Raw genomic sequence first — 12,514 nt, forward strand, 5'->3', positions numbered from 1 at the left:
TCGAATATCCTAAATTCTAAGCCACACATGTTTATTGTAGCAAGCACTACTCATACCATTAACTTCATTGAAGAAATAGGAACTCCAGTCACTTGCTCACGATATTTTTACATTCCAGTAACATTAGCACATGCATATCTAAACTATTATCAAACAAATATTCAACAAAACATCTTGTCATACTTCAATGTGAACAACATCTTGTCATACTTCAATGTGAACAACAAACTTTGAAATACATCCCTGTACCAATGGACTTGAACTGCAGATTAGTTGAACTCACAACCCAAAATTCAACATATAAAATCAGGATGAAATGTGTAGCCCTGTGGCTCGCCAGATTTTGTCAACCTGTCAAACCCATGCCAGTACAGAAAAATAGCTGTTAATGATGATGATGCTAACAAATAGCCACTTCTGATCTTTTAAGGAAAGCTATATTGTTATGAACATAATGAGACACAAGAGATACCATGAAAGCCACATGGAAAACTTTACCATTGAGACAAGCAAGAATTACATTACTTATTAATATTTTGCTAAATGCTGTAAACCACTAACATTTTTTCTTTGCTGATGTTGGCTTCAAGACTTTTGGTACCAAATCAAGCATAGTTATCTCCCCATATGAATAAAATATTCCATTTCAATTTGGAGTTATCACCCCTTATAAATTATTTGCACAGTCCCACTTAACCAGTGAAATAATGAGGTCACAAAACAACACCTATCAGAGGGTGAAATAAACAAAGCAGAGCCAACGACCATTCAATAGCTCTGGTGGGAGAAGACCCCACTTCTTTAAACTACATCAGTGGTTTTTAACCTTTCCGAGTTGTGTGTTCCCTCTCATTGAATGGCATTTTACAAATGCCTCTTTACATTATCATCATCATCATTGTTCTAACGGCTACTTTTCCATCAAAAGCAGACGTTAAACGATGATGATGATGATATAGTGCATTTCATCACAAATTTGATCACAAAGCACCAACAGATTATTCTCAAAGAAATTATTAATTTAGTTAAAGAAAATGATTAGTTTCACTTGTCATACTTGATACAAAATTAATATCCATTACAATCATCTTTCACAATACTTCTGTATTATCTTATCCTGTTTAATCTTTCTGTCTTTATGATAACATGAATGTCAAATTATTTTTATTTCTAAAAAAACTGTTTTGCATTTCTTTTTAAAGGCTGCTCTTCTGATGTTGGAAATGGCATGGACCATGTCAAAAGACACAAATGACTTAATCTGGTTAGTTTAAATTCTTATAATACATTATTGTGAGTAGGGGGGCTCTGAAAGAGGTCTCAGGGAGTAGCATCCCTGCCTTCCTGAGCTAGTTTTCCACCACATTTCTTAAAAATCATAGTAGAGGCCTTAGTCTCAGGACCATTCATGTCTAGAAACTGAGGTCGGGGGTAAAGCAAGGGTATGCTCCCCATAAAAAATCCAGCTCCAAAAAAGCCTCATGACAATAGCAAAGAGGCATGGGCACCTGCCTACCTCGAAAAAGAAGGTGCGAACCCTCATCCTGACTCGTGCAAGCATGACTTGCCTTATGTTGGCTGAGGGCCTGAGGAAAAGCTTGGGGTGACGTTGGGAAATTGGAATGTGGGTAGTCTGCATAGGAGAACTGAGGTATGTGAGGAATTGAGGAAGAGGAAGGTGAGTGTGTGCCGTGTGTAGGAAGTTAGGTAGAGGGGCCAGTGTGCAAGATTTGTGTGTGTGTGTGTGTGTGTGGAGGGGTCAATGGAAGAAAGTTATGGTACTTGGGAAATGGCAAAGGGACTGGAGGTATGGGAGCTTTAGTGAAGGAAAAAATCTGTGAGAAGGAAGAGGAAGTCAGGAGAAAGAGTGACAGAGTGATGACAGTAGTATCAGAATTTGAGGAAGAAGTGGTGAGAGTGGTTTGTGAGTATGGTTTGAAAATTGGAAGAGGGATCACTGAGAAAGAGTGGTTCTTTGATGAAATGGCAAGTGGGACTTACATAAGATAGATGAACTGCTTTTTGGCATGGGTAATTTTAATAGACATGCTGGGAAATGGATCCAGGGCTTTTGAGGGTGTGCATAGGGGAAATGGAATCGGGGAACGAAATATGGAAGGAAGGATGCTGTTGGAGTTTTGCAATGAGAAGGAGTTGTGTGGTGAACATGTGGCTCTTCATCATCTGGTTTCACACCAACTAGTTCTTTGTTACCCAACTTCACACCAACTGTAGTACATTGTCACCTGGCTTCTCACCTCTTGGTCAGCTGACCACCATGCGTTCACTCACCAAAAATTAATAAGGAGAACATGCAACATGCTTTAAACCAGTCATGTGATCAATGAACATTATTTCTCATTAGAATTATGAATCCATTATTCATTTTCTTTTGTAGAACTAGAGAACAGTATTTTGAATAGCATCATTATTAATTATATTTATTAAATTAATTCTTCCATTTGCTGCAGATGATTGCCTGCCAAACTATAATAATATTGAGCAGCTTACTGTCACAGTAAATAGAACTTTATTCTCTCTTTCATAATAATCCTTTTGGCATGGATACCCCTTACTTTTTCCTTATTGCTTCTGCACTTTCTTCAAATGTTTATTGCTACTATAAACATTTAAAACATTTTCTTTCTCAGACAAAAAGACTTTGTTTGAAATATTTGTGCCCTGGACCCTAACCTACTCCTATGGCATACAGACTTATCTAAATTTGCATATTTTTTTTAGGTTTGCTGTTATTGGTGTTACAGACCAGTTGTTGCATTATCATATATCCAGAGAAAAATATATTGAAGATGTGATGTTACTACAGTCTCATTTATCAAGACACAATAGAAGGTAAACTACATTTTTTTACTCTTTAATTTTTGCTCTGGAATATCTTATTTCTTGTTTGTATTCTTAAAGGATTAAATAAAATAGATAAATTTCTCTAGAGAATGAAAATATGAATTGCTTTTAAAGGATGTAGATTTAAGGTACTAATTACATGTATACTATAAAAGTATATCTTTTTTACATGGGTTGGATGGCTCCTTTCCAGTGCAGTATCTCACCATTTGTTGCATCTCTTTTCTCAGGTTCAGCATCCTGAGGTCAACTTTTACTACTTTCATCCATGTCTTCTATGGTTTTCCTCTTCCAAAATTTCCAAACAAATGCCAAGAGATCTACTTCTTGGATCTCTTGGCACTTCTTTAGATATCTGTTATTGGTCCATATGCATTGCACATGTGTGTACCAATGCAGTTTTCTGTCTTGCACATGACCACTGATTGCTCTTATAACTCTTACAGCTTTTCAAATATTCAGTTGTAACAATTATTCAAAATTAGTGTCTAGTCTGAGAGTCATTATCATTAATGATATGGTTATGAAAGTTTAGTAAAAAGGAAAAAAACCCTATTATAGCAACAATAAACTTCTGAAATAAAAAATAGTCCAGGACAAAGTAGTTTTGTTAAGATGCAGTTGGGCTGTGTGTCAGCACTTGGAAATATATATGCCATTTCTTTGTGAGACAACTTCAAGAGACTTCTTTAAAAAATTAAGTTAATCTAGTGCCCTTATTGTTTTAAAGAAGGCTATTGACAATATCCCACACTCAATTGTCTGGTGAGTGTCAATAAACTAGGGTAGTGGTGAATGGTTTGGAAGAACCATTAGAATGATGTATGAGAATTCTCTATGCAGAAATAATGCCAGTAATTGAAAACATGAGAAGTGTATCTCTGTTACTGATCTCTAACAAAGTGCCTATCTTCAAATGTGGGAGGGACCTTGTGGAAGAGGTAAACTCAGGAAGACGTGGGGCAAGGTGGTGAAATATGATCTTCAGATGTTGAGTCTCATATAGGCGATGACAAGAGACTGAGACTTTTGGTGATTTGCTGTTGAGAAGACATGTCAAGCTAAGTGAAATTGTAGTTGTGGCCAGTGCCAGAGATACGTGAATGGCACCCATGCTAGAGATCCATAAAAGATACCCATGTTGATGACATGTAAAAGACACCCTTGTCAATTACACATAAAAGGTACTCATGTCAGTGACACATAAAAGGCACCTGTGCTAGTGACATATTAAAGGTGTCTGTGCCAGTGGCATGTAAAAGACACCCTGTACACTCTGTGGAGTGGTTGGCATCCAGCCATAGAAACCAAGCCAAAACACAACTGGAGCCTGATGCAGCTCTTTGGCTTACCAGCTCCAGTCAAACTGTCTAACCCATTCTAGCATGGAAAACGGATGCTAAATGTGATGATGGTCTTGTTGATATGTGATGTCAAGATAGAAATGAGTGGTGATATCTCATAACTCAAGAACTGTCTAATTCATTCTGCTTAATAAATGCTTGTTAAAATTATAGTGATTGGTTGAAACCTTGTTTGCAGCATGGGCCAATTACTGCTGGTGATTAAATTTTCAACTATAACACATATATACTTACTCCAATATTTATGTGGAGGAAAATTTCAACTTCATTCTTTATTTCCTGTTTGTATTTTATGTTATACTGCCCTATCCATTTTCTTTTCTCTCTTATTTTTTTGGCTTTAATTCAAGATTTGTTGCTTGCTTTCAACCCTTCCCCTGGACACCTCATCACCACCTTGGAGATAACTCTAATTCATTCTCTCTCTCTCCTAAATCTGAGTAACCATGTAGCTCTTCTACAACAAGAATCTGCTCTACTCCAATCTCTTCCTTCAGCTGCCCCCCCCCATCAACCCATCATCTAACATGTGTATGCTCTATCCTCCTTCCTTGGGTTTGTTGACTTGCAAGCTAGTGCTGGTGGCATGAGAAAAAGCACCCAGTATACACTGTAAAATGGTTGGCATTAAGGAAGGGTATCCAGCTATAGAAACCATGCCAAAGCAGACATTAGAGCATGCTCCTTATCATCAGCTCCTTGTCAAACCATCCAAACCATATTGGCCCTTCTCCAATCTTTACAGATGTTAACCTACCTCCCTCTCCCACTTGCCCTATATAGTCTTGCATCCCCCCACTTTCCCCACCCACTATGATGAAGATGCTGCTGCTGATGATGATGATGAAGAAGGTGGGGTGGTGGTGATGGTGATGGCAGCACCTGCTTCTGTTGCTGCTGTTTTGAAAGTTTCAGATGTAATTTTGTAGCATCTAACACAACATTATATCTAGTATACTATAAGTTTTATAAAGCATTTATGTAAAATTCAAGTATTGGAGGTTTTTATTCCCAAGAAGTGTTTATTTGCAAATCTGCTTCAGGCACCAGAAAGTAGATAATTTATTCTGCTGTTAGGAAATATAGACTGCAAAGGCAACTAACTTCTTTGGTTATTTATAACTCCATGCTAACTTTGGCAAGTCTTGTATGCTGGCTAGTTCTGCTGGAAGAGTGAAGTAACAAGTTTGTAAAATATGCTGCAGAGTTGCCATCTTATAGCTTGCCAAAAATATTTGCATTCAACCTCATTATTATTATTTTCGCACTGGTGCTCCAGCATGACCACAGCTGCATGGCTGAAATGAGTAAAAGGGTAAATAAATGTTTGAGTACAGTTCTATCTTTTACTGTATTAATAATATGCTATAAACATTAAAAATAATAAATGTACTTTTGTATACACAAAAGTGTAAATATTCTGCATAGCATTCTGTTTAACTGTATCTTGCAAAGAATAATAAAATTAGCTTTTCAGTTGCATATCTCAGGTGGGTGCATCATCATCATCATCATCATCGTTTAACGTCCGTTTTCCGTGCTAGCATGGGTTGGATGGTTCGACCAGGGTCTGAGAAGCCAGGGGCTGCACCAGGCTCCAGTCTGATCTGGCAGAGTTTCTACAGCTGGATGCCCTTCCTAACGCCAACCACTCCGCAAGTGTAGTGGGTGCTTTTTACGTGCCACCTGCACAGGTGCCAGGGGGGTCCGGCATCGGCCACGATCGGTTGGAGCTTTTTTCCATTAAATGTGTTTATGGGAAGGAAAATGTTGAAAAACATCAAATACATGTTAGAGTAACAAAGAAGGTATCGGGTGGTCATGAGTTGTACTAAAACTAACAGCTAGATTGCTCTTAATCCACAAACACAAAAGATTTTTTCCTTTTCATAATTGTATGTTTAGAACACAAATTTGCAAACATTTTCTGAAAATTCCAAAAAATAAAATGGGTATGAGGGTTTATATGGAGTGCTTAAACCAGAACTGTGCCATCTTTATACTAAAATTCAAATTCTGCTTGTCTATTTCTGTGTTTCATGATTTTAGATAAGCAGTCCCTTGGGATAAAATATTTTGACTAATCTACTCTTAGACACAATCCTTTAAACCCATTTTGTAAAAATATTTTCAGCATTTTTGAGCCTAGAATCCTTCAAACAGAATTTTGTTTGTTATTATATGAGCTTGTTAATTTAGCAAAAACTAAAGTTCTAGTAAGTAGGAAAACAGACAAATCACAAATCCATTCAGGGAGATGGCCCTGTTTGATATGTAGGAAAGGTGTTGGTACAAACTCTATATACTGATGCCACATATAAAGCAACTGTGCAGGTGCCATGTATAAAGCACTCATGACAGTTCCATGTATTAAGGACCCTTGCCAGTGTCATGTATAAAGCACCTGTTCCAGTCCTATATAAAAAGCACCCGGTTGGTGTTAGGAAGGGTATCCAGCCATAGAAACCATGCCAAAACAGACAATTGAAGTCTGGACAGCTCTCTGGCTGACCAGCTCCTGTTAAACTGTCCATCCAATGCCTGCATGGAAAACAGATGTTACACGATGATGATGATGATGATGATAAATTTATCATCTGACTCTTATTTAGAATTGTTGACAAATATTGGATGTTGATAAGTGTGCTGTATATTATATTGTTTTCTTTGTTGCTGGTTTTGTTTATTGTTTCTTCATTTCTTTCAAGATGGTGTGTGAAGATGAAACTTAATATTAACATGCACCTTAGTTTCTTTATATATATATATCATCATCATCATATGTCCGTTATCCATGCTAGCATGGGTTGGATAGTCCGACCGGGGTCTGAGAAGCCAGGAGGCTGCACCAGGCTCCAGTCTGATCTGGCAGTGTTTCTACAGCTGGATGCCCTTCCTAATGCCAACTATTCCATGAGTGTAGTAGGTGCTTTTTTATGTGCCACCGGCACAGGGGCCAGAGGAGGCTGGCAAATGGCCATGATTGGTTGGTGCTTTTACGTGTCACTGACACGGACACCAATCAGGCAGCACTGGCATCAGCCATGTTCAGACGATGCTTTTTACATGTCAGCGGCACAGGTATCTTAACTACAATTTCCATTTGATTTTTATTTTGATGTTGGTGTTGATGTACTTGACTCAATAGGTCTCCTCAAGAACAGCGGGTCACTCTACAATCCAAGGTTAGCGCAGCAGGCCATCCTGCGAGCCATGAACTCACTTCATTTGTCAGGTCATCACAGTCACAGCATATCTCAGAGGTCTCGGCCTTCGTCATTTCCTCTGTGAGGCCTTACATGCCACTGGCATGGGTATCACAACTACAATATCCATTCGATTTTTATTTGATGTAGATGTACTTGACACAATTGGTCTCCTCAAGCACAGCAGGCCTCACTTCATTTATCAAGTCTTCAAAGTCACAGCATATCTCCAGAGGTCTCGGTCTTTCGTCATAGCCTCTGTGAGGCCCAACGTATGAAAGTCATGCTTGACCACCTCGTCCCATGTCTTCCTGGGTCTACCTCTACCCCAGATTCCTTCAACAGTTTGGGAGTGGCACTTCTTCACACATCTCTCCTCATCTATCCGTAGTACATGACCATACCAACGCAAACGTCTCTCCTGCACACTGCATCCGATGCTTCTTATGTCCAACATTTCTCTCAGGGCGCTTACCCTCTGTTGTGCATGGACACTGACATTACACATCCAGTGGATCATGCTAGCTTCATTTCTTTCAAGCCTACGCATGTCCTTCGCAGTAACAGCCCATGTTTCACTGCCGTGAAGCAGGGCATTTCGCACATGTGCGTTGTACAATCTATCTTTCACTCTGAGCGAGAGACCCTTTGTCACCAGTAGGGGAAGAAGCTTTCTAAACTTTGCCCTGGCTATTCTTATTCTAGTGGTAACACTCTCTGAGCATCCACCCCCACTACTAACTTGGTCACCTAGGTAGTGGAAACTATCAACTACTTCTAGTTTCTCCCCCAGGAGTGTAATGGAATCTGTTTTCTGAATATCAATGGTGTCTATTGCCCCTGTGCATCTGCCGCATATGAAAGCTATCTTCTTGGTTAATTTTCCTTTGATGTTGATGCACCTCTTATGTGTCCATAGCTTACACTGGGTACATCTTATGGAGTTTCTACGTATACCTTTTCTACAGATCGAGCAGGGCCACCTACCTGAAGGGGTGTGTGGTGAGTTTGCCTTCCTACTTACTAGAATTTTGGTCATTGCTACATTGACTCTAACACCTTTTATATATATATATATGGATGTATATAACATGAGAAGTAATTTCTTACAAAGAAAAGTTTGATAATCATACAGTGTTGTGTTCTAAATATGTATATATAAATTCATTTCAGAGGGGAGTCTGTTGAAGACTCATTGCCAGTCAACAGTTTGAAGATATTTTTTGAAGAAGAGCTGCAACTGATTTTTTATCGACATTGGTCATTATTTGAAAGTATTTGCAATTCAATCACAACTGCTTGTAAATTTAAATTGTGGACAATGAAAGGTCGTAAAAAGCTGCAAGAATTTCTTGCTGATATGGGGTAAGTGTTAAATATTGACTCTTTAAGTTTTGATCACATGGTATCTCTTGACAGCTGATTCTGGGATATCATGTGATTGTAACCCTCACCTTACTTTACCATTTAGCATTTAATCTGGACTTTTGGTGATTTGCTGTGCTTAAGAAGACACATGAAGCCAAGTGAAGTCGTAGTCATGGTCAGTGCCAATGACACGTAAAAGGTACCTGTGCTGGTGGCATGTAAAAGGCACCCACTACAATCTTGGAGTGATTGGTTTTAAGACGGGCATCCATCCATAGAAACCAAACTAAATTAGACTGGAGCCTAGTACAGCTCTCCAGCTTACTAGTCCCAGTCAAACCATCTAACCCATGCTAGCATGGAAAACGGACACTAAATGATGATGATGATCATCATCATACCTGTTCTATGTTAAAACTGACCAGAACCAACCTTACAGTATCATTCTCAAAGTGTACAAACACACCATTGAAGTCTTGAAGCTATAATATATGTGATTAATGCAAAACAATGTGAATAAATAAGCGTTACATTTGACAGAAAAATCTGAATGCTAAAGTGTTAAATCTTGATTTGCTTATATATTTAGTTGTCAAGTAAATTTTCATATACTGATTAGTGAAAAATCATTTTAAATATTAACTTATGATGTAAAATTTATGTTATAATAGCTAATTTAAATGTTTGTTTTTCCCTTGCTCATTTTTTTTCTTTGGTTAATGAAGCATGACTAAACAACTAATTTCAAAAACATGTTTGAAGGCTTTTTTTTTCTCTCAGTATATTGAAATTATTGAGAGAAAAATTTTCAGTCAAATATCAAAGATGGCCTCTCTTTACTTTTATTTGTTTCATTCATTTGACTGTGGCCATGTTGGGGCACCGCCTTGAAGGGTTTTAGTTGAACAAATTGACCCCAGGACTTATTTTCTTTAAGCCTAGTACTTATTCTATTGGTCTCTTTTGCCAAACTGCTAAGTTATGGGAACATAAACACACCAACACTGTTGTCGAGTAGTGGTGGGAGACAAACACAGACACAAAGACACGCATACATAGACACACACACACACACACACATATATAATGAGCTTCTTTCAGTTTCTGTCTACCAAATCCACTCACAAGTCTTTGGTTGGCCCGAGGTTATAGTAAAAGACACTTGCCAAAGGTGCTATGCAGTGGGACTGAACCTGGAACCATGTGGTTGGGAAGCAAGCTTTTTAACAAAAAGGAAAATTAGAGCAGATGTTTCATGCATATTTGAATAGACTTTTAGCTATACCCTTGAAAAATGAGATGGTTGGCATCTTGTTTTTCTTTGCGTTGCAATCAAGGAAAATATTGGTTGTGTTTAATATCTATCTTTTGTTGGCCTGAGGCTATAGCAGAAGACATTTGTTCAAGGTGCTGCACAGTGGGACTGAACCCAAGACCAACCACACAATCATGTCTACACCTATTTTGTAGTAGTGAATTTGATAGCAACAGGAAAATAAGTTTTTTAAAAATCATTTGTAAGTAATATACAATACTGCAGAGCAGACTTCTGAGCTATGTTTTCTTTTCTTTTTTTTTTTCTTTTTTCTCTTTTTTTATAGGATACCTTTAACTCAATGCCAGCAAAGATACAATGCTATGGATCCTAGTGTTAGAAATAATATGAAGGAATTAATTTTAAAATATGTAGAAAAATATGGGTAGGTAAAAGTTTTCACATATGCAATATTATTTTTAAAACAGTCTTTTGTCTAGTTCTCAATATGAGTTTAGGAATCAAATTGTAAATAAACTTTACAAGAAAAAAAGTTTATTGCTTACTGGTTTTAAATTGAATAGTCAAACACCTTAACCATTCATGTACTTTTCATTGCTTTACTCTCATGTTCTTTTACTTTTCTATTCTTTTATTTGCTTCAGCCATTAGATGGATGGTAGCCATACTGGGGCACCACCTTGCAGTATTGTTTTTTAGTCAAACAAGTCAACCCCAGTACTTATTTGATTTTTAAGCCTGGTACTAATTCTATTGGCCTCTTTTGCTGAACCACTAAGTTACATGGACATAACAAACCAACACTGGTTGTCAAACACAGACATAAAGGCATACACACACAGACATACGATGGGCTTCTTTCAGTTTCTGTCTATCAAATCTGCTCATATGGGTTTGGTCAGCCTGAAGCTATAGTAGAAAACACTTGCCCATAGTGCCACACAGTGGGACTGTACCCAGAACCATGTGGTTGGGAAGCAAGCTTCTTACCACTCAGCCATGCCTTCCCCTAGAAATTTTTTTACTATTTTGTTCTTTTTTAAAATTCAGCATTTCTGCTTCTTGACATTTTCCAACAATAACTGATTTTATGTTTTAATACTCCAACTCTCATTTCAGTCTTTACACTTTAAATTGACTGGGAAGTTATTTGCTGTGTAATATTTATGATAATTCTGTTGGTTTTAATTATTTGTTAACTAAATGTGCTTATGTTTTAATGAATATATATATAAAAGGGGACCTGGTGGGGTTTGAATCTTGTTTCTTCATGGATTCTACGTTGTAATAATTGGTTTCTGTTTATTAGATTGGCACCAGAAGATATCATTATTCCATCATTCAATTCCCATTATGGCTATCATAAAAAGATCAATGCAGCTGACGTTGTTTTAGCTTGCTCAACAGTCCTTGAAAATACAGTAAGTGATATCACCATTCAATATGTATTTTATGTTGGTTGTCAAATTTACATATATTTTTCTGTACTTTTCAGGATTAATTTAACATCTGATTTAGGTACAAAATTCTAACACTGCAGTTATAATACAAGATACACTGTGTGCTCTAACAGTATATCTAAAGCTATTTGAATAACAGCTATCTTACTATAGTAGGTTAGTTAATTATTGATTTGCAAATAGATTGCTTTGGAGCTGTCCATGAGTGTTTGCACATTCTATGTGCCAATGATGAGCAGTGTTACCGATGCATTTTTTTTTATAGGTAAAGGGAAAAATTGAAACTAGAATTAAGAGCTGATGATGTTGCTTTTTAAGTTTATGTAAGGTTTTCCACTATCTTCAGAGAGATGTTTATGAATTCATTCTTCATTAATGAAATTTTACATGATGTCATTTTCCTAACCTTTCTTAATATTTGTAATGTAAGTGAAATTTTTGACATACATAATTTAAGCCATTATATTCACTTTCAGTTTATTTCTTTATAGTACAATCTATCATGTGGCAAAGTTTCTCTGTACTTTATAATAGTTTGTACCATGAAGAAATAACCAAAGTAATTTTTTTGTGCTATTAACCCTTTAGCATAAATGGGCCATAAACAATTGCATTATTAAAATGTCTAAGCTATGAGATAATGCATGATTTATTCAAAACAATTTGAATAAATAAGTATTACATTTGACAGAGTAAGCTGAATGCTAAAGAGTTAATTATCTAATAATTACTCTTATTCAGTTTCAATACACTATTTCAGAATAAGTCACTTGTCAAACAAGCACAACTCTGAATGTTTTTACTATTTTTTAAAGCTTTCTTTTTATATGGACATCCATGACAGAACTTCTGGTATAAACTTCCATGTAAAGAAAAAAATAGAAAATGAATGAAAATCAAGATTTATTGGTCTCAAAATTATCATCTGTAAAAACAAATGAGTTGCTAACATTTCAAATTTATAAGAAATTTAAT

The 12,514-nt window shown here is 36.8% G+C and overlaps 1 protein-coding gene and 1 long non-coding RNA gene across 2 annotated transcripts in view; one reads left to right on the top strand and one right to left on the bottom strand.

Annotated features, from left to right (window-relative positions):
• The window catches only part of LOC115210722 (cell division control protein 45 homolog), a 58,445-nt gene that overhangs the window by 31,962 nt on the left and 13,969 nt on the right, over window positions 1-12,514 (top strand). Inside the window, exons 8-12 of the mRNA XM_029779425.2 lie at window positions 1,203-1,264; window positions 2,743-2,853; window positions 8,609-8,800; window positions 10,405-10,503; window positions 11,389-11,500. Coding sequence (XP_029635285.1) covers window positions 1,203-1,264; window positions 2,743-2,853; window positions 8,609-8,800; window positions 10,405-10,503; window positions 11,389-11,500 — 576 coding nt within the window. The remainder of the gene's footprint in view (window positions 1-1,202; window positions 1,265-2,742; window positions 2,854-8,608; window positions 8,801-10,404; window positions 10,504-11,388; window positions 11,501-12,514) is intronic.
• Window positions 5,235-12,514, bottom strand: part of LOC118762990 — a 37,211-nt gene continuing 29,931 nt past the window's right edge. Inside the window, exon 3 of the long non-coding RNA XR_004998745.1 lies at window positions 5,235-5,527. This is a non-coding gene — a long non-coding RNA (uncharacterized LOC118762990). The remainder of the gene's footprint in view (window positions 5,528-12,514) is intronic.

The sequence above is a fragment of the Octopus sinensis genome, linkage group LG4 (genome assembly GCF_006345805.1).
Source record: "Octopus sinensis linkage group LG4, ASM634580v1, whole genome shotgun sequence".
NCBI classification, from domain to species: Eukaryota; Metazoa; Mollusca; class Cephalopoda; order Octopoda; family Octopodidae; genus Octopus; species Octopus sinensis.